Raw genomic sequence first — 23,268 nt, forward strand, 5'->3', positions numbered from 1 at the left:
CGGCCTTCAACAAATTAAAAGCACATTGAAAACAATCAATAAACATTGTTTATACCAAATGTCCGAATTCAGAAAGTAAATCATTTATCCATGTTTCCCTAAGTATAACACGGGACTCAACATACAAAGAAATTCAACTTACAAACAAACTCCCGGAACGGAACCTGTTTGTAAGTAGGAGACCGCCTACAGGAGTTGCGCATGGCCAGCTAACAGAAGGAAAGCTTCAGAAATAGTAGTGGAGTGAGAACATTTTAGTAGGTCACCGAGGAGGAGATGACTATGAACTTGTGACGTAGGTATTTCCCTTTCTTAATTTGCACAAAAAAAAAAAAAGAAAGAAAAAGAAACCCTATATTTTTTTTAATGGTTTTATGCACAATTAACATAACACAGTTTTGAGAGTAGGTGTAAAACAACCCAAAACATTGGCTTGGGTTGGGAAAGTTTGTAAACATGCTCTGTAATTTCCTCCCATTTCCTGAGGTGAGGAAAACATTGAGCAGCAGACATCCCGGTGTCATCATCAGCATACAAGAGAGACTCGCTGCAGCCGCAGGAGACACCAGACCCGCCTGACCATGACTAGTAAGTACTGCAGCATTCTGTGCCTGACCCTTGTGGGGGCCCAGCATGCCTATGGGATGTCGCCACCTCTGTACATGCCAAATGCTGACACGGAGGCTGCCGTACATATACCGGCACTGAGGCAGCCATACAGATATCCACATGCTGAGGGGGATGCATGTCCTCCACATGCCTGACACACGCTGTTCACATGACCTCCTGTCCTCAGCACTTCCTTCCTGATGAAAGGAAATTCTCACTCACTCTTCTAGGTACACACTGAGGCCTAGTGCACACCAGAGCGTTTCGGCTGCAGTTTGCGATCCGCTTGCGGGTGCGGATCCGCTTGGGTAATGTATTTCAATGGGCTGGTGCACACCAGAGCGGGAGGCGTTTTGCAGAAACGCATACTCCCAGGCTGCTGCAGATTTTGGATTGTGGAGGCATTTCTGCCTCAATGTTAAGTATAGGAAAACCGCAAACCGCTCTGAAAAACGGCACTTCAGAGCGGTTTGCCAGGCGTTTTTTGTTACAGTAGCTGTTCAGTAACAGCTTTACTGTAACAATACATGAAATCTACTACACCAAAACCGCAAAACGCTAGCTGAAACGCTGCAGAAAAAGAAGAAAAAGCGTTTCAAAATCTGCTAGCATTTTGCGGATCTGCTAGCGGTTTTTGGTGTGCACCAGGCCTAAGGCCTAAGGTGCACACCTGGTGCACACCAAAAACCGCTAGCAGATCCGCAAAATGCTAGCAGATTTTGAAACGCTTTTTCTTCTTTTTCTGCAGCGTTTCAGCTAGCATTTTGCGGTTTTGTGAAGCGTTTTTGGTGTAGTAAATTTCATGTATTGTTACAGTAAAGCTGGTACTGAACAGCTACTGTAACAAAAAACGCCTGGCAAACCACTCTGAAGTGCCGTTTTTCAGAGCGGTTTGCGGTTTTCCTATACTTAACATTGAGGCAGAAACGCCTCCGCAATCCAAAATCTGCAGCAGCCCGGGAGTATGCGTTTCTGCAAAACGCCTCCCGCTCTGGTGTGCACCAGCCCATTGAAATACATTACCCAAGCGGATCCGCACCCGCAAGCGGATCGCAAACCGCAGCCGAAACACTCTGGTGTGCACTAGGCCTTAGTGCTTTCCGTGGCAGCACGGTGGTGTAGTGGTTAACTCTCTCGCCTTGCAGCGCTGGATCCCTGGTTTGAATTCCAGCCAGGGCTTGAACGATCTGCAAGGAGTTTGTATGTTCTCCCCGTGTCTGTGTGGGTTTCCTCCGGGCGCTTCAGTTTCCTCCCACATCCCTAAAACGTACAGATATGTTAATTGGCTCCCCCCTAAATTGGCCCTAGACTACGATACATACACTACATAGACATGGGACAATGGTAGGGATTAGATTGCGAGCTCCTTTGAGGGACAGTTAGTGACGACAATATATATAGTGTACAGCTGCGGAAGATGTCAGCGCTATATAAATACTAAATAATAATATCAGCTCTGTGTAATGTAAACAATAACAGCGCACAGCTTCATCTCTGTGCATAGAGAACACCGCCGTCCCACAGTGTTCCTAACACAAACTGACAGATGGTAAAGTCAGGGTGACCATGCATTGCTCGATTTTAGGCATTGGTATCCAGCTGATTCAATCATAATGATCAGATCTGACAGAGATCGATACCGCAACATGGCCACACAATCTATCATTGCAATCAATTTCTGGCTGAAGAATCTCGGTTGCAAGTAGAGATGAACTGCTCGCCGTGAAGCTATGGGCAGCTTGACCCCTGTACTACTTCCGGGACACAATGACCCACAGTAGTACGCATGCCCTGGCCTGGTGGTGCGCGTCCTTGATTTTGCGCCTGTGGCCAGGCACGCTCTGCACATGTGCGTGACGTTACAAAGCGTGCCCGGCCACAGGCACGCAATCAAAGATGCGCATCACCAGGCCAGGGCATGCGTACTACTGCGGGTCATTGCAACCCGCAAGTAGTACAGGGGTCAGGCTGTCCATAGTTATTCGCTGGCAAAGTGTTTGTCAACATCACCAGTTGCAAGGGTGCAATTGGGTGCGCAGTGTTAACAGCGTTTGTTCTCTCGATGACTGATGGACACCTGACTGGTCTCCCCCCAGATGGAAGGGTACTCCATGGGCCCGGGGGAGGGGGGGAGGTAGCCTACGTGCCCTCCAATCCCAGACATCAGTATTAGGTAGCCTACGTGCCCTCCAAGGCCAGATATCAGTATCCAGTAGCCTATATGCCCCCTACTCCCAGACATCAGTATTAGGTAGCCTATATGTCCCCCACTCCCAGATATCAGTATTAGGTAACCTATGTGCCCCCCACTCCCAGATATCAGTATTAGGTAACCTATATCCCCCCCTCCAGATATCAGCATTCAGTAGCCTATGTGCCCCCCCCCCACTCCCAGATATCAGCATTCAGTAGCCTATGTGCCCCCCCCCCCCCACTCCCAGATATCAGTATTCAGTAGCCTATGCGCCCCCCTCCCCCCCCACTCCCAGATATCAGTATTCAGTAGCCTATGTGCCCCCCTCCCCCAGTCCCAGATATCAGTATTAGGTAGCCTATGTGCCCCCCACTCCCATATATCAGTATCCAGTAGCCTATGTGCCCCCCCCCACTCCCATATATCAGTATCCAGTAGCCTATGTGCCCCCCCCACTCCCAGATATCAGTATTAGGTAGCCTATGTGCCCCCCCCCCCCCCCCACTCCCATATATCAGTATCCAGTAGCCTATGTGCCCCCCCACTCCCAGATATCAGTATTAGGTAGCCTATGTGCCCCCCCACTCCCAGATATCAGTATCCAGTAGCCTATGTGCCCCCCACTCCCAGATATCAGTATCCAGTATGTGCCCCCCACTCCCAGATATCAGTATTAGGTAGCCTATGTGCCCCCCACTCCCAGATATCAGTATTAGGTAGCCTATGTGCCCCCCCCCACACTCCCAGATATCAGTATTAGGTAGCCTATGTGCCCCCCCCCCCCTCTCCCAGATATCAGCATTCAGTAGCCTATGTGTCCCCCACTTCCACATGTTATGTACTGTTAAGGGAAGCAATTACCACCAACCATCTTTTGATATATCATGAGATTGTTTGATGTTCTCTTTCCTAGACTTCCTACTGTTTGCCCTTTTCAACAGTGAGATTCTTGTCGGATTGCCTCCTTCCAATCCCTCTGATAACTTTCATGCACGATCTATGAAGCTTGGGAGAATGGACAGTGCAAGGCTTGTGGCCTACAGCCCCGACGGGCTGCTCTATGTCGTACGTGGTGCAGATCTCTACCGAGGACCTGTGCCTGCAAGCTTTAAGCAGAATTGGTTTGATGAAGCTCAACAAGTCGGACAAAATGACTGGGATCAGTTCAAATCTATCTTTTTCCGCCCGAATGGTCACCTCTACGCTGTGACCTTGTTTGGGAAGTTCTACGAAGGCCCACCACCAACCAACAAGCTAGAAACTTGGAAGGCCAAGAAAATTGGTGCTGTTGCATGGCAGACATTTAGCGCTTTGTTTTTTGATGGAAATGGGATCCTCTATGCGGCCGATGAAAGTAACCTTTTGAAACAAGAGCCACCTACGAGTGCAGATGAGCCATGGACCCAAACCAGCACCATTATCGGCTCTGGGAACTGGAGTAGCCTGAGTCATTTAATGGCATTTGATCCCAATGGCAACCTCTGGTGTGTCTCCAAAGTGGGTGGAAGGATGTATATGGGCCGGCGCCCCCCAATGATGACCAACGTTAATAACTGGACTCAGAAGGTAAAGAGCCTGGGAGTAGATTACAACAACTATGGATCGTTGATGTTCATTCAGGACCGCACAATTCAGAGTATTACCAGTCTGGAGTTCCTGGCTGGCCGCGGCAGAGTTCTATCAGCCAGTAATGAGGTGGTGGCGGAGAGGGTCTACAACAACAAGGGGAGCAGCATTGACCTGGAGACCACCTATGTGTAAGTGAACAGTGTCAAATGTGTTGTTTTTCTGCTAGTTGACCTCTTACCTTTTCCTCTGCTAGAGAACCACACGTAGCTACCAGCTGTCTCAATGCTGCAATACAGAGCACTGTGGTTTCCCCTGCATTCTGACCACATTGCCAAAATGTATATCTTTCTGCAACCACATTCACTTTAGGGGCAAAGAAGTTCTTTAATGCAATGAGGGCTGAATCATATGTTTCATCTGTTACCTTTCACTAGCATCAATTAATCCATTCTCGTTTGCTGCAAGTACATAGTTCTCAAACAATCAAATTCAGGCAGTGAAGTGCATTGTAGGCTTATCTAGGTATGGAAGAAACAGGGTTGTGTAGGGCCAGAAGTGCCATCCTTGTCACCAATGTTGTTGTGTTCAGTAATCATGGATGCAGAGTAACTGGAACTAGTTTTATGTACAAGATTCAGCAGCTCTCTACATTAAGCAGTACTTTCCTCTGTGTCTCCAGAATGTATCAACAGGAACCAACAACACACAGCAGTATAAATCATCTTGTAAGAAATGCAAGTAGCACAGTACCATCTACAGGCCAGATGTATGAACAACACAAACAGGACAGACAATGCCCAATCCTACAGATCTGTCTATAGGCGGACAGCTCTTAGGGCATATAAATCATATGGGTCCTTCAAAACTCACTTTTTTTGGTGGCCAGCCTGCAGTAGCTCACAAAAGTAACCACACCTCTCACATTTTTGTACATATTTTATACCTTTTCATGGGACTACCCTGTAGATATGACACCGTGATTCAATGTGATAAAGCAGTTAGTGTACAGCTTGTATACATACGCCCATTAATGTCTAAACCCCTGGCAACAAAAGTTTGTACACCCCTAAATGAAGAATGTCAAATTGTGCCCAAAGTGTTGGTGTTGTGTGTGCTCATCATTATTTTCCAGCACTGCCTAACATGCTAGGGACCTTGCGCCCCTCCATCTTCTGTATGAGGATGCCCGACAGATGCTCAATAGGGTTTAGGTCACACTCCCACCACCACCATGCTTCACTGTAGACAAGATACACTTGTCTTTGTACTCCTCACCTGGTTGCTGCCACACAGTCTTGATATCATCTGACCCAAATAAGTTTATCTTGACCTCATCAGGACATGGTTTAAGTAATCTACAGTCTGCTTGCCTTCAGCAAACGGTTTGCAAGCTTTCTTGTGCATAATGTTTAGAAGAGGCTTCCTTTTGGGATGACACCCATGCACACCGGTTGGATGCAGTGTGCAAGGTGTGGTCTGAGCAATGACAGGCTGAACCAATATGCCTCCAACCTCTGCAGCAATGCTGCCAACACTCATACGTCTGTTTGCCAATGAGCAGTCCAAAGATTGCACACCAGCAGACTTTTTGGTGGTGGGTGCTTGACCAAGTGGCAATAGACCATCCAACTATCCAAGAAAGGTCCCCACACCACACTTTAAGGAACTGTGTTTATTATTCCATCACCAATATACAAAAAAATAAAAGAGGTCGGTTGTGAATAGGTGATGGAACAATAAACGCAGTTCCTTAAAGTGTGGTTCGCGGACCTTCATTGGATAATTATTTGCAAAAGACAACTTGTATGGTCTTGGCCACCATGCTGTAGCCCAGTTTCAGGGTGTTGGCGATCTTTTTATAGCCTAGGCCATCTTTACGCAGATCAACAATTGTTTTTTTTTTTTAAGATCCCTAGTTAGTTCTGCCATGAGGTGCCATGTCGGACTTGGTGACCAGTATGAGAAAGTGTGAGAGCGATAACACCAAATGTAACACACCTGCTCCCCATTCACACCTGAGACCTTGTAACACTAACCAGTCACATGACCCCAGGGAGGGAAAATGTCTAAGGATCCGTTCACATTGCTCCGTTAGAACAATTTTCGTTTGGCATGTTCTGCCAAATGGACCACAGGTTTGGGGAGGCTGCGATAATTCCTTCAAATTGACCGCATGCTAACAGAATGGATGAAAAACTGATGCCAAATAAAAACGGATTTTACATGGATCAGTTTTTGATCCGTCCAGTGTGATCCAGGCCTAAGGGTCTGAAGGCCGCCACTGGGTAAAATTTTAAGAACTTCTGGTTTTGAGAATTAGTGGACTAAATTACAGAAGTTGCTCTTTTCCACCACTGGTTGTGGAGCTCCAGCAGACATGAATGCTGAGCCTTCAGGAGTATTGGGCTGTAAAGCAGGGAACACACTTGACAGTTTTCGTACGCGTTTTCTGCACAGAAAAACTGAGAACTCATGTTAATCAATGTGCTAGTACACACTTACTGTGTTGTTCGCGCGCAGAAAAAAAACTGACATTCTGCATCCTGATTCTGCACATTTTGTCAGTTTTCTCTATCAATTACATCAGCTGCTGTGAAAAAACGCGCGCGTTGTCCTGCACAGAAACACACTTGGTGTGCAGAAAAAGTATGCAGAAAAACGCGCGCGGAAAACTGAAAGTCAAGTGTGTTCCCTGCCTAACGGTTGGGATGTGTGGGGATGATCAATCATTAGCATTGTTGTATTGATCAGAATCGCTCTTTCTCCAGGGTGAAGAAGACATACGAGGTCACCAGCTCCTTCTCTCTAGATGACAACTTCATATTTGATGCAGGAGGCGTGGCAGTTGTAAAAGGCGCAGTTCCTGTTATCACCTCCAGATCTAAGGCGTTTGAGATTGACCGAAGCACCACTTACACCTGGGATCTGACCAAGACCAATACACACAAGGTACCGTGTCTCAGTGGTGGGAGTCCTGTGCTTGTGTCCCCGACTCTGCCGTGAGGATGGGAACAGATCCAGAACTATGATGGGGAGATGTCACAGCTGGAGGCCACATAGAATAACCATTCTGGTGGATTCTCAGACGTGGCTCTGCCTCAGAGGTGGAACTCAAAACCATGGTGTCCCCTAGTAAGATGTTTATCCTCATCACTCCCTCCTTACAAATAATCACATCATCACCTGTTTTATTATAGAAGTGGTCAAGGACACAGGGACTAGTCTGCGCCACATACATACTATTTCATATGGTTGGCAGCAGGCTTGGATGTGCTTCTGGGAAGCCCATAGGCACTCCGAACTCCACCCTCAACAGTAGCGGCATATCCTGAAATGAACATGTGTTGGCATGGCGGACTGCGCTGCAGGTATGCTGCCTGTCACCTCTCCTCCTCGCCCCTTCCTTCCATGCTTGTGCTCACCATCCTGGAATGGCTCTGATGTCACCACCTTACACTGGCAGGTACATACCCTAGGTTCCCTCTTGTCGCCCAGTCTTTTCCGTTCACCTACTCTGGCAAGTCCCCCCAAATGGTTAACTACTGTAGGTTCCTACCCTTGTGGATTTTTCCACGTCATTATTGTGGATGCCACCATAGGGACACCTCAATTTTTTCATTTGCAGCTAATAAGGCTTTCCCTATTAAGCAGTAGTTCAATTGCAACACAAAAAGAGTTATGTATGTAATTTCTTGTAACCTTAGGTCACGTATTGGTGAACACCATGGGGGTGCCAACTGGAAGACCTTTTGCAAGTCAACAGTTTCTAAACGCATTAACCTCCCTGGCGTTCTGGGTAATGCGTACATAAGTACGCATTACCGTTTTTGTTAAATATTTTTTAGCTAGCGTATTGCTAGCTACAGCAGTACGCCATGCCGTCTGCGTCCGCATCCACCCTCCCAATCCCTGCCGGCCATACTTACGCGTCCGAGATCCCACGAGAAGCGTGACTTCCTATCGTCGCTTCTCCCATCGCCATGGTGATGATCGGACATGACGTCATCATGGGGAGCTCCGATCATTCCCATTGCGCAGCCTGGCGGAGATTCGCCAGGCTGCGCTAGGCGTTTCGGGAGGACAGCCCCTTTAGCGGCGCATCGCGGCGGATCGCGATCGGACAGAACATGTAGCTAGCAAAGTACTAGCTACATGTTCTGAAAAAAAAAAAGTAAAAAGACCCTCCAGGGGCTGAGCAATCCTCCTTGGCGTACATGGACAAGCTGAGCTCGTCCATACCGCCAAGGAGGTTAAGATATCCCATAAGGGTGATATGACTTATTTTGTCTTCCAGGTGGAGGAAAGTGGGGGTGATCTCCAGAGGCTTCTCAAACGAGAGGCATTCTGGATACATCAAATGTGTACATGTACCCCAGATGGTCTGAACACTCATTGGGACCTGAACCTTATGTATGACTATTAAATGCAGGCTCTTGTTCAGCTCTTTTTTTGAGCCTCTGTTGTGCATGTGTCTGTCTTTTATAGGCATGATGTTAATTCATTCATACTGTGATCTTCTCTATTCTTATGCGATTGCCAGTTATTATTACAACACCAGTTTTTGCAATTTTTATAACCTTTGTAGTAAGCAATTTTTTGCAACACAGGTTTTTTTTTAAAGAGTAACTGTGATTTTATAGAGAACCTAAACCCACAAAAAAAATGAATTTCACTTACCTGGGGCTTCTACCAGCCTCCTGCATCCATCCTGTGCCCTCGCAGTCACTCATGGCTCTTCTGGTCCCCCGCTGCTAGCTAGTTTTGTTTTCGCCAACTCGGAGTCGGCGGGCCGCCACATGCACCTTTGCACACGTTCCCACTGGAGCAGGAAGCTATCACAGACGCCAACACGTATCTTTGTACGCATTGCAGGTGGGACAACCCAGCATGCCCTGCAACTTCCTTTTTGTACCAAATTTTGTGTGTACCAAATAAGAGTCATGTAAACTGGGGAATGATCATTTATCAACAAGAAAAGTAATAGTGATTTTAACTTTTGGATTGCCTGTTTAGAATCCTTATTACTTGTTTACCAGATAAAAATAAAGAATTGATTTTTGATTTTATGCCCGACAGTTACACTTTAACTTTGTTGGGCATGGAGGTCACTAGAGCATTACAAATTGCCACTGGGATCTTCTTCCACTCCTCCATGAAGTTGATGGATGTTAGAGACCTTGGGCTCCTCCCTTAGAGGTCAGGGACGGATTTGTATTCTTTACCGCCACTGTCAGCAGCCGTCCCCCTTCAGTACAAGTGGCCAGATAACCCTTCCATCCAGTATAGGTAGCCAGATGACCCTTCCCCCACCTCCAGTATAGGTAGCCAGATAACCCTTTCCTCCAGTATAGGTAGCAAGATGACCCTTCCCCCACCTCCAGTATAGGTAGCCAGATGACCCTTCCCCCACCTCCAGTATAGGTAGCCAAATAACTCTTCCCTCCAGTATAGGTAGCCAGATGACCCTTCCCCCACCTCCAGTATAGGTAGCCAGATGACCCTTCCCCCACCTCCAGTATAGGTAGCCAGATAACCCTTCTCTCCAGTATAGGTAGCCAGATGACCCTTCCCCCACCTCCAGTATAGGTAGCCAGATGACCCTTCCCCCACCTCCAGTATAGGTAGCCAGATGACCCTTCCCCCACCTCCAGTATAGGTAGCCAGATAACCCTTCCATCCAGCATAGGTAGCCAGATAACCCTTCCATCCAGTATAGGTAGCCAGACTACCCTTGCCCCACCTCCAGTATAGGTAGCCAGATAACCCTTCCATCCAGTATAGGTAGCCAGATGACCCTTCCCCCACCTCCAGTATAGGTAGCCAGATAACCCTTCCCTCCAGTATAGGTAGCCAGATGACCTTTCCCCCACCTCCAGTATAGGTAGCCAGATAACCCTTCCCTCCAGTATAGGTAGCCAGATGACCCTTCCCCCACCTCCAGTATAGGTAGCCAGATGACCCTTCCCCCACCTCCAGTATAGGTAGCCAGATAACCCTTCCCTCCAGTATAGGTAGCCAGATAACCCTTCCCCCACCTCCTATATAGGTAGCCAGATAACCCTTCCATCCAGCATAGGTAGGCTGTTGAACCTTCCCTCCAGTATAGGTAGCCAGATGACCCTTCCCCCACCTTTAGTATAGGTAGCCAGATAACCCTTCCCTCCAGTATAGGTAGCCAGATGACCCTTCCCCCACCTTTAGTATAGGTAGCCTTGCCAGATAACCCCCCACAGTTTAGGTAGCCTGATCACCCCTCCCCTTCCCTCTAGTATAAGAAGCCAGATGACCCTCCACCCTTCCGTATAGATAGCCTGATGATCCTCCTTTCCCCAGTTTAGGTAGCCAGGTGATCATTGCCCTCTTCCCCAATATAGCCTGCCGCCCATTCCTGAGACCATGTAACACTTAGGGGGGTACTCAAATTGGTTGCCAGTGGTTTAGACATTAATGTGAGAGGGGTGCACTTACTTTTATGATATACTGTATATGTGTGTGTATGTATTTTTTTAAGTGATTATTTTTACTGTTATATCCTGACTCTGCCCTGCAGCATCCCTAATTATCACTTTCTGGTGTTCCAGGTGGAGTTGTGCAAACCGTTCCCGTCACGGGTCCCCCCTCGTAAAGCGGTGAAGGAAACGTTTGTTGTGCAGAAAGCCGTGGTGGAGGTTCCTTATCATGCCAACGTCACCACACACTTCAATTTCACCACTACGATATCCGGGGTGTGGAAAGGGGTTAGCTACTTTGACCTGCATGTGGAAAGGGTTGATGTCTGATTGGACGGAGCAGTTCAGTCCCCATATCTGATTGTGACTGTGTATCTGATGTGCACACAGGATTCTTTCATATAATAAATATCATCTATGCTGTAAGAATGAAGCTGGATGTGTAGCTGTGTCACTAATAGGATGGTCAATGAGATGGAAAGAATTCTGCGTTGATGCTGGTTTATGCAAATTTTGTATGCAATTGTATGCACTTTCTTTGCTCATAAAATCAGTTAATTTGATATGTTGCTAAATTTGGGGTTACACAGTAGTACTATCCTCTTCATATGCACTCCCCGGAGAGCTGCAGGGAATCCACTGAGAATGTGGTACACATTGAACACAGAAGTGTTGTCTATCACCCATAAACGGGTTCAGATTGTACATAAAGAATGTGTAATAGAGGAAGAATAGCCTCATTCTCCTGCAGAGTACCTGCACATCACTCTTATATGTACCCACAGTTGCATTGCCTAGCGCCTGATCCATATTCAGATCATGCATGAAGAATGTGTAATATAGGAGTAATCCCCTCATTCTCCTACAGAGTACCTGCACATCACTCTTATATGTACCCACAGTTACATTGCCTAGGTCTGATCCATGTTCAGATCATGCATGAAGAATGTGTAGTAGAGGAAGAATCGCCTCTTTCCCCTGCAGCGTACCTGCACATCACTCTTACATGTACCCACAGTTACATTGCCTAGAGCATAATCCATGTTCAGATTGTACATGAAGAATGTGTAATAGAGGAAGAATCCCCTCATTCTCCTGCAGAGTACCTGCACATCACTCTTACATGTACCCACAGTTACATTGCCTAGGGTCTGATAGATGTTCAGATTGTGCATGAAGAATGTGTAATAGAGGAATAATCTCCTCATTCTCCTGTAGAGTACCTGCACATCACTTACATGTACTTACGGTTACATTGCCTAGGGCCTGATCCATGTTCAGATTGTACATGAAGAATGTGTAATATAGGAAGAATCCCCTCATTCCACTGCAGAGTACCTGCACATCACTCTTACATGTACCCACAGTTACATTGCCTAGAGCATAATCCATGTTCAGATTGTGCATAAAGAATGTGTAATAGAGGAAGAATCTTCTCATTCCTCTGCAGAGTACCTGCACATCATTCTTACATGTACTTACAGTTACATTGCCTAGGTCTGATCCATGTTCAGATCATGCATGAAGAATGTGTAATAGAGGAAGAATCCCCTCATTCTCCTGCAGAGTACCTGTACATCACTCTTATATGTACCCACAGTTGCATTGCCTAGCGCCTGATCCATATTCAGATCATGCATGAAGAATGTGTAATATAGGAGTAATCCCCTCATTCTCCTACAGAGTACCTGCACATCACTCTTATATGTACCCACAGTTACATTGCCTAGGTCTGATCCATGTTCAGATCATGCATGAAGAATGTGTAGTAGAGGAAGAATCGCCTCTTTCCCCTGCAGAGTACCTGCACATCATTCTTACACGTACCCACAGTTACATTGCCTAGAGCATAATCCATGTTCAGATTGTGCATGAAGAATGTGAAATAGAGGAAGAATCTCCTCATTCCTCTGCAGAGTACCTGCACATCATTCTTACATGTACTCACAGTTACATTGCCTAGGTCTGATCCATGTTCAGATCATGCATGAAGAATGTGTAATAGAGGAAGAATCCCCTCATTTTCCTGCAGAGTACCTGCACATCACTCTTACATGTACCCACAGTTACATTGCCTAGGGTCTGATAGATGTTCAGATTGTGCATGAAGAATGTGTAATAGAGGAATAATCTCCTCATTCTCCTGTAGAGTACCTGCACATCGCTTACATGTACTCACAGTTACATTGCCTAGGGCCTGATCCATGTTCAAATTGTACATGAAGAATGTGTAATATAGGAAGAATCCCCTCATTCCGCTGCAGAGTACCTGCACATCACTCTTACATGTACCCACAGTTACATTGCCTAGAGCATAATCCATGTTCAGATTGTGCATAAAGTATGTGTAATAGAGGAAGAATCTCCTCATTCCTCTGCAGAGTACCTGCACATCATTCTTACATGTACTTACAGTTACATTGCCTAGGTCTGATCCATGTTCAGATCATGCATGAAGAATGTGTAATAGAGGAAGAATCCCCTCATTATCCTGCAGAGTACCTGCACATCACTCTTACATGTACCCACAGTTACATTGCCTAGGGTCTGATAGATGTTCATATTGTGCATGAAGAATGTGTAATAGAGGAATAATCTCCTCATTTTTCTGTAGAGTACCTGCACATCTCTTACATGTACACACAGTTACATTGCCTAGGGCCTGATCCATGTTCAGATTGTACATGAAGAATGTGTAATAGAGGAAGAATCCCCTCATTCCCCTGCAGAGTACCTGCACATCACTCTTACATGTACCCACAGTTACATTGCCTAGGGCCTGATCCATTTTCAGATTGTACATAAAGAATGTGTAATAGAGGAAGAATCCCCTCATTCCCCTGCAGAGTACCTGCACATCACTCTTACATGTACCCACAGTTACATTGCCTAGGGCCTGATCCATTTTCAGATTGTACATAAAGAATGTGTAATAGAGGAAGAATCCCCTCATTCCCCTGCAGAGTACCTGCACATCACTCTTACATGTACCCACAGTTACATTGCCTAGGGCCTGATCCATGTTCAGATTGTACATGAAGAATGTGTAATAGAGGAGGAATCTCTTCATTCCCCTGCAGAGTACCTGCAAATCACTCTTACATGTACCCATAGTTACATTGCCTAGAGCCCGATCCATGTTCAGATTGTGCATGAAGAATGTGTAATAGAGGAAGAATCCCCTCAATCTCCTGCAGAGTACCTGCACATCACTCTTACATGTACCCACACTTACATTGCCTAGGGCCTGATAGATGTTCAGATTGTGCATGAAGAATGTGTAATAGAGGAAGAATCCCCTCATTCCCCTGCAGAGTACCTGCACATCACTCTTACATGTACCCACAGTTACATTGCCTAGGGCCTGATAGATGTTCAGATTGTGCATGAAGAATGTGTAATAGAGGAAGAATCCCCTCATTCCCCTGCAGAGTACCTGCACATCACTCTTACATGTACTCACAGTTACATTGCCTAGGGCCTGGTCCATGTTCAGCTTGTGCATGAAGAATGTGTAATAGAGGAGGAATCCCCTCATTCCCCTGCAGAGTACCTGCACATCACTGTTACATGTACCCACAGTTAAATTGCCTAGGGACTGATCCATGTTCAGATCATGCATGAAAAATGTGTAATAGAGGAGGAATCTCCTCATTCCCCTGCAGAGCACCTGCACATCACTCTTACATGTACCCACAGTCACATTGCCTGGGGCCTAAGTACCAATAACTAGTTTTGATTTTTTTTTTTTTAAAGGGACCCTGAGCAGAGGGGTAAATTGAAAATCTGGACTTACCTGAGGCTTCCTCCAGCCCCCCCATAGCCCACAAGGTCCCACTGGCGGCTCTGGTAACTCTGTGACTTCAGTTGAAGATGCGCACCACCGGCATATCATCACGTCGTCCTGTGCATGCGCACTTCTCCAAACCACACATGTGCAGGAGGCTTACGACAACCGGCGTGATGATGCCTGGATTACCGGAGCCGCCAGCGGGACCACAGAAGGGGCCAAGAGGATCCCGGGGGACCTCGCGTTCGCATTGGCAATGACAGGCTGGGATGGCTGACAGGGAAGAGTGTCAACTTCCTGCACACAAGCTTTATTTTGTTCCCAAAAGCAGAAGCCAACATAATATAGCTTTAAAATTCCTAAGCTTTGGCAGTGATGCAATGCCTTTATATACTTTCAATCAACAAGATTGTGCTATGCAAATAAGAGGAGTTGGAGTTGAGGAGTCAGACTTGGTGGAATCCTAAACTGAGGAGTCAGAGTTATCATCATTGTAATCAAAAGTTACAACCTGCTATCTTTAGAACGCAGTAATTCAGTGTTCTAAGTAGACAGGAGACTGTGTGGGGACATCTAGTGGAGTCAAAATAATATTACATCAAAAAGTAAATGTCTTATACCTATAATATGCACATTAACCCCTTCTGCCCCCTCTCCGCTCTCCATATAACACACTTGTAAATAATCCAAAGTGACGGAATCTAAAAGGCAAAACATAAATTGTCACCTTAGGGCCTTAGCTTTTTAAATATGTATGCATACCTCCCAACTTTTTGAGATTAGAAAAAGGGACACTTAAGCCATTCCCTTGTTACACCCCTGGCCACGCCCCACCATACCCCTACGCATACCATAAAGATTTCATTAGAAAAATATGTTGTTTTATAATTCAAACCACACTGGTCTTTTCTATCCTGGTTCATTTTCCTTCATAGTAACATTTTAAAATTAGTATTATATCAATTTAAAGGATGGGAATAAAGTTTAGAGTCAATCAAACCCATTTTTAGTATAGAAATACATATATTTACATAGAAAGAGGGACAAAATCCTGAAAGAGGGACAAATGAGCAGGAAGGAGGGACAGGGCTTCCAAAAAGGGACTGTCCCTCCGAAAGAGGGACAGTTGGGAGCTATGATATGCCAGGTGGGTGTATTCCTGTTATGTTAGGGTGTGCAAATATTGATAAGAGTACAATGAGAAAACAAAAAAACAAATAAAATGTTTTACCATACATAAATGTTGTAATAACCAGGACAAATGGGCAGTTTAAATGTGTGGGTTTTATCTTCGGAAGCACTTTTTATTTTAAAGAAAACCTGTAATGAGAAAAACATCCTCTGGGGGGTATTCACCTCGGGTGGGGGAAGCCTCCAGATCCTATTGAGGCTTCCCCCGTCCTCCTCGGTCCCACGGCAGCGGAGAAAATGCTCCCGGAATAGCGGGGATGTAAATATTTACCTCCTGGGCTCCAGTGCAGGCGCAGTATCGGCTCTCCGCCTCGGAGATAAGCGAAAATAGCCGATCGCTGTCGGGCCGCTCTACTGTGCAGGCGCAAGTCTCCTGCGCCTGCGCAGTAGAGTGGACCCGACGGAGATTGGCTATTTTCGCCTAACCCCGTGCAGAGAGCCGCAACAGCCCCCCCCCCCCCCCCCCCCCCCCCCCGGAGCCAGGGAAGTTAAATAAATCAGCGCTTGTCAGAGTTGTCGAGGGAGGATTCTGGGACACTTTGGGGGAGCCAGCGCTGGACTGCCTGCAGCTATAGTGGAAGGGGAAGCCTCATTGGGACCCTGAGGCTTACCCCTACCGAGGTGAGTACCCCCTGGGGACTTTTTTTGTTATAGGGTCTCTTTTAAGAGAGCCCGAAGTGGGCTAAAAAAATGAGAAAAAAAGTAGGCTACCTCATCTAGGGGGCTGAGCGGAACAGGTAGCCGGAAAAACTGTGCCCCCCCACTCCCGTGGGCTGCACTGGCCCACTTTCAGTTTGGTGACCTCTGGGTCACAACGATGCACAGAGAGACTGTGTGTCTCTCACAGTGTGCAGGGAGGCGGGGAGTGGCAGGAGGCGTGGCCAGGGAGAGAGAGCAGCTCTGGAGACCCTGCAGAACACCCCTGGTGGGTGTTTTGAACAGGGAATTCCTCTCTCCTGTGTTTACTTCAGAGGCCATCTGCCCCTGTAGCAGATCTGACCAGGCTCAGCTATTTCCACTGGAGCCCATTGGGAAGCCACTACTGTGCAAGCCCTTGGCGGCAAATTCTAGAAGGGTGTAGGGAGGAACGGGAGTTCCGGCACTGGAAAGGATGGACAGAGGGGGACGGGGGAAGCCTCTTGGGTCAAGTATTCCATTAAAGCGGACCTGAACTCAGTACCCCCTCTATGCTCTAAAAGATATGCAGCAGCATAATGAGAGGAGCGTGAGCTCAGAGCATGCAATGCTGCGGTAGTGCAGCGTAGTGTGCGCTGCTAACTTACTCCCGCTCCTTCTAAGTGCTCCACAGAACCACTCCACTATACCTGCCCTGAGCCCTGGTGGGTCTAGTGGCTTTAATGCACTTTGATTGGCTCAATAGGCTGCCTGTCACTTAATGAACCCAATAACCTTTAAAGAAAAAAACATTTCTTTGTTACAGCTGATACAAATCCTGCAATAAATCTGTGGCATGTCTACATCCTGCTTTAATGGAAGCAGACGTATTGTTAACTTCCAATGCTTTCAAATGAGCAAATGACACAGGGGAGAGATCAAATTACAACAAGACACAAATGAGGAGGGGATTTGGTTAAACTCTCTAAATACATACAGGGTGCATTTCTCTGTTTACCTTCTGTCCTGTGCAAGAGTTCAGCTCCACTTTAATGACCCTACAATAGTCATTGTAACTTATGTTGTCTACCATGTTTATATTATGCACCAATGGCCACAATGCAGTAAGATCATGCTGGTGATAATAAGGCAGGTGAACACTTATCACCACACATCAATCAGTATTTTAAGTGTTAATTCACTAAAGAAGCTTGCTTTATTAACATGCAGTGATAAGCTTTCACAGTAAAGGTGGCCATACACTGGTCGATTTGCCATCAGATTCGACCAACAGATAGAGCCCTCTCTGATCGAATCTGATTAGAGAGGGATCGTATGGCCACCTCACTGCAAACAGATTGTGAACCGATTTCAGCCTGAAACCGACTCACAATCTATGGTGGTGGTGGTGCTGCCGCCGCTCCCGCGCTGTCACTGCTGTCTTCTCCGCTCTGGTCTGGTCTCCGGCATGCTTCACTTCTTCCTGCCCGGCAGGAAGTTTAAACAGTAGAGGGCGCTCTACTGTTTAAACTCCCTGCCGGGCAGGAAGAAGTGAAGCATGCCGGGGCCGGAGACCAGACCAGAGCGGAGAAGACAGCAGTGACATCGGGGACTCGCGCCGGCGGAGCAGGTAATGTATACCCGCTGTATTGCGTCGGTCGTCGGACATTCGAACGCCGCTATCGACGCACTCCCGACCCGCCGGCGATCAAGAAAAATCTTCCGCACGGACGGATCGACCGGAACGATTGATTTCGGACAGAAATCGATCGTTCTGTCAGCGGTGTGCGCGGTGATTTCACAGTCGATTCGATCACTGTGATCGAATCGGCTGTATATCGGCGGGAAAATCGTTAGGTGTATGGGCCCCTTAAAGGGACCCTGAGCAGACGCTATGGGTGGCTATGCATATAAGCATATCCACGGCTATTTGGTTAAAGAGAACCCGAGGTGGGATTTAATTATGCTAGTGGGGCACAGAGGCTGGTTATGCACACTAACACCAGCCTCTGTTGCCCCATGGTGTGCCTCCAGGACCCCCCTGCCCACCGCTATACCCCCTGCAGTGCTGGCGACACACAGCGTGTCGCCAGCACAATGTTTACCTATGCTGTGTCTGTCAGCGCCGCTCCCCCGCCTCCTCCGTATCGGCGCTACCCGCCCGCGTCCCTTCCCTACGATCAACAGAAGGGAAGGGACACGGGCGGGTAGCGCCGATATGGAGGAGGCGGGGGAGCGGCGCTGACAGACACAGCATAGGTAAACATTGTGCTGGCGACACGCTGTGTGTCGCTAGCACTGCGGAGGGGATAGCGGCGCGCAGGGGGGTCCTGGAGGCACACCATGGGGCAACAGAGGCTGGGGATAGTGTGCACAACCAGCCTCTGTGCCCCACGAACATAATTAAATCCCACTTCGGGTTCTCTTTAAGAGGAGACACCAAAACCCCCATTGACAATGCATTGCATGCTGCCTCTGAAGACCCCATATCCCATCTTCGAACTATTGCTAGTGGAAAGACATTGTTACATTCTCTAAATAAAAAAGGACACCCCTGCAGGGCCGGTTTTAGCAACCATGGGGCCCCAGGGCAAAATAAACCTGGGGGCCCCCCAACAGATACCCTAGAACAAAAATCAGAATTAAGGGGCCTTTTTGCAGCTGGTATAGTCAGGGTGTGAAGCCCCAATCGGTCGGAGCTCCACATTCTTGCTATCCCAGCCTGCATGGGGGACGAGGGGTTACAAAGTTTCAGGAGGGGGGACCCCACATCATTTAAAAAAAAAACAATTTCCCACATTCTAAACAAAAAAAAAAATAATTGGGAAAATAGGAAAAAAAGCGCTGCGGCTGCGGAGGGGTTTCCAGGAGGTCCATACGTACTGCGTATGGACCCCCTGGAAACCCCGTCAGGAAATGTATTGCTCTTTCTTTTGATACATGTAAAATTACACTACCGTTAGGTTTGCTACTAAAAGTGACATTTACCGCATTTAAAAGTATACTTTTTTCCTTCGAAACTTTAAAATCGATTTTCTCAAAAACTATAAGGTCTTCTTGAAAAATAGATTTTTCCTCTTATTTCCAATGATCTCCTTAACATGTCCTACAAATTTAGGGTTTCTAGCATTTAAAGTGGATTTGCTATTAACTGTTAAAGTCGGCAGGTTTTTTAAATGTGTATTTTATTTCCTTTGAAACTTTAAAATCGATTTTCTCAAAAACTATAAGGTCTTTTTGAAAAAATGTTTTTCCTCTTGTAGCCACTGGGGTCCCCTACAGGCTCTGGGGCCCTGGGGCAATTGCCTCCTTTGCCTCTATGGTAGAGCCGGCCTGCACCCCGTTAAAGTTTTCTGCAATCTAACCACAGAACTGACACTCTTTAAAATCTACAAACACTTATTAAAGCACTCGGGGAAAAAACTTCATAAAAACTAGTTCTTAACGGAAAAGGCCCCTAAACAACGCACTAAGATATTACTTTTATTAGGTTTTTAAAAACGAAGGGGCAACAAAACGTATATAGTAGTAGAGAATTGGGTGCAACTGCCAATGGTCCCAGCAATAATACCCTCTATATTGCGTGTAGGACCCCAAGTGTACAGTCGTATGAATGGGCTATATACAGTAGAAGTAAGGAGGATGGGGACAACCGCAGTGTTAGGATCTTCACTCACAAATGTAGCCCCAACTGGCAGATTATCCATTTTTCCCTCTGCACCCTACATTACTGTTTGTACATTAAGTGGCACTATTTGCAGACATTGGGATGACACCCTTCACACATGACACCCTTCACATATACATAAAACAAAAATTCAACATGTTTCACCCGAAAAGGGCTTCATCAGAGGTACAAATCATATATATATAGGCAGTGCATGGCGTAAGAAAACAAAAATCAAAAACATCCTCCCACTAAACATATAGAGAGACTGTCAGAAAATTGCAGGATTTGTATCAGCTGTAACAAAGAAATGTTTTTCTTTAAAGGTTATTATGCTGTTGCTTATCTTTTAGAACATCGAGGATGTTCTGAGTTTAGGTCCACTTCCACTGCATGCTTGTCAGGTAGTTCAGCCCCCAGTTGCCATCCACAAGAGTCTTTCAGCTGTGATTTTGTGCATCCGCATGGCGGTGTAACGTAACAACAGAAAACCTCCAATTCACAAAAGAATCGCACGCACAGCGTGCACATAACATCTGCCACACTAAGCCTCCGCCCACACTAAGCCTCCGCCCACACTAAGCCGCCACCCACACTGAGCCGCCACCCACACTGAGCCGCCACCAACAATAAGCCATCGCCCACACTAAGCCTCCGCCCACACTAAGCCTCCGCCCACACTAAGCCTCCGCCAACACTAAGCCATCGCCCACACTAAGCCATCGCCCACACTAAGCCGCCACCCACACTAAGCCAGCGCCCACACTAAGCCAGCGCCCACACTAAGCCTCCGCCCACACTAAGCCTCCGCCCACAGGTGCATCCATGCACACTAAATTAAAAATCCTGCAGCCTGTCTGTAAAAGAAGGTTATAGTTACCTGCGCTATCTTGTCCCATGAAGCTGTCCCAAAGACCCTGCATCACCCGGCTTCTGGCGCATGGCTCCGCCTCCCTGTAAATAGTTTGGCGTCTTACTCCGGGGAGAGAAGTCGGTGATGCCGATTCTTTGGGACGGCTTTGCGGGTCAGATAGCACAGGTAACTATAACTTTCTTTTACAGAGAGGCTGCAGGATCTTTAATTTAGTGTTGCTATCCGCTCTAAGTGATACACGGACGCACCAGCAGCTGCACACAAACACTACAACTGCCGTGCAGAAGTGACCAGACCAGGAAGGACAGGCCCATCAGTTGTTAAATGAAGGCGGGATCTCCTGGCCACCGGGACACAATAAAACAAGTTGTGCCAGAGAACTGCTGCCTATCGGGAAGGATCTACGGCTGGTGAGGGATTGTTATTTGGTTCTACTATTTAGCTTTAGCATTTAGCCGGCCTCAACTCTGTCCCCCCTCCCCCGACACTTATGATAGAATAACAGCATTTATTTTAGGATAAAGGGGGAGTTTTTAATAGAAAGATTCCAGGGCCGGATTTAGGCAAAGGCCGATAGGCCATGGCCTAGGGCACCACAAGAGAAAGGGCACCAAAGCAGCAAGCTTAACTGGTGCAGCATTTGCAAGCTTGCAAATGCTGCAATGCAGGGACGAGTGCCTGACCGCGGTACTCTGCTGCTAGCCGCCTGTGCAGCAGCCACCTTGCTCTCTGTGCACGTTTGCATTGTGGCCGGTGGCTATGGACTTGGGCAGCATTGGAGACAGAAAGGAAGAGGAAGCTTCTGCACTGGAGACGAGTGGAGAAATGAGTGACACTGACGGCTGCTGCGGTGTGAAGGCGAGCTGGCTGCCTATACTGAAAGGTGAGGGGGAGGAGGGATTGAGGGAGTCATCTGGCTACCTATACTGGAGGGAAAGGGGGAGGAGTCATCTGGCTACCTATACTGGAGGCAAAGGGGGGGGGGGGTCATCTGGCTACCTATACAGGGGGGGAGGGGTCATCAGGCTACCTATACTGAAGGGGGGCGGCTGGTGACAGTGGCCTAGGGCGGTAAAGAGTACAAATGCGGCCCTGAAAGATTCTGTCTATTAGCTAACAAATTACATTCAGGATAGGTGCACGGTGGCTTAGTGGTTAGTGCTCTCCTCCTGCAGCGCTGGGTCCCTGGTTCAAATCCCAGCTATGGCACTATCTGCATAGAGGTTATATGTTCTCCCATGTCTGACAGTGAGGGTCCCCCCCCCCCCCACATCCCAAAAACATACAGATAGGTTAATTGGCTTCCCCTAAATGGGCCCTAGACTACGCACACATCAGATTTGATCTGACAGGAATGTATCTGATTGTCTCTAAGTGTTTGGCCTGCCAGTGCTGAGGGTAATTACACGGTCTCATGCTCTCTACACAATGGCGTGATGCCGGACACACCCCTCTCAGTATCCTGCAGTGGGATAATGCTGGTCATGCACTGGCTGTAGGGCGCAGTGACCTGTTGCCTCATGATAGGGGGTGTAACTTCAGTTAACTATTGCTGGTTATGTGCTAAACTGATGATGTCACTGTTGTATTTTATTACTGAACACACTTGGAGGCCAGGCTGTGTATGAGGAGCCACCCTGACAGGGGCGTTTCTAGCCTTTTCGTCACTCCAGGAAAGAAGTCCTGTGTCACTTCCCCCCCCCATCCCTCCAATAAAGAAAAAAAAAAAAAACACCCCACCCACACACTAGAGATTATAAGCCGTGTGCCATATGGGATGGATGCATAAAAAAGGGAGACCCTGAGATACAAACAACCGACCGATCTTGTCACATTTCATTGAACACCCCCCCCCCCTCCCTTCTACTCCAGTTTAGGTCATCAAGTGTGGGCCCAAAGTCGTTGGTTGCCTAGGGCACCATTTCACTTTAACCAGCTTAGCGGTATGGATGAGCTCAGCTCGGCTATGACCGCCGCGCTGGATTGCTCAGGCCCTGGTGGGCCGAATTTCACAATTTTGTTTTAAAACACGCAGCTAGCACTTTGCTAGCTGCGTGTTGTTATCGATCGCCGCCGCTCATCGCTGATGCGCCGCTACCCGCCACGTTACAGGGCCCCCCCAGAGACCCCTGCGCAGCCTGGCCAATAAGCGCCAGACATCGCTAAGGGGTGGATCGGGACTTCCTCCGACGCCAACGCCATGACATGGATGACATCATCCCGATCGTCGCCATGGCGATGGGGAAGCCAAACAGGAAATCCCGTTCTGAACGGGATTTCCTGTTTGCTCTGATCGCCGGAGGGGGAAGA

General features: G+C 47.4%; 1 protein-coding gene across 1 annotated transcript; it reads left to right on the forward strand.

Moving 5' to 3' along the window:
• Positions 1–242: 242 nt before the first annotated feature.
• On the forward strand, positions 243–11,250 carry LOC137562607 (tachylectin-2-like). Its single transcript, XM_068274114.1, has 5 exons — positions 243–299; positions 487–588; positions 3,717–4,560; positions 7,141–7,321; positions 10,954–11,250. The coding sequence occupies exons 2-5, from the start codon at positions 582–584 to the stop codon at positions 11,149–11,151; spliced, it is 1,230 nt and encodes a 409-aa protein (XP_068130215.1). The 5' UTR covers positions 243–299; positions 487–581; the 3' UTR covers positions 11,152–11,250.
• The last annotated feature ends 12,018 nt before the right edge of the window (positions 11,251–23,268 follow it).

This window comes from Hyperolius riggenbachi, chromosome 1 (assembly GCF_040937935.1).
Source record: "Hyperolius riggenbachi isolate aHypRig1 chromosome 1, aHypRig1.pri, whole genome shotgun sequence".
NCBI classification, from domain to species: domain Eukaryota; kingdom Metazoa; phylum Chordata; class Amphibia; order Anura; family Hyperoliidae; genus Hyperolius; species Hyperolius riggenbachi.

What these genes read in the sequence shown, in the direction of transcription:
- LOC137562607 (XM_068274114.1), top strand. An exon ending in GACCTGGAGACCACCTATGT is followed by an intron (nt 4,561 to 7,140) that starts GTAAGTGAACAG and finishes CTCTTTCTCCAG; the next exon opens with GGTGAAGAAGACATACGAGG. An exon ending in CCAAGACCAATACACACAAG is followed by an intron (nt 7,322 to 10,953) that starts GTACCGTGTCTC and finishes CTGGTGTTCCAG; the next exon opens with GTGGAGTTGTGCAAACCGTT.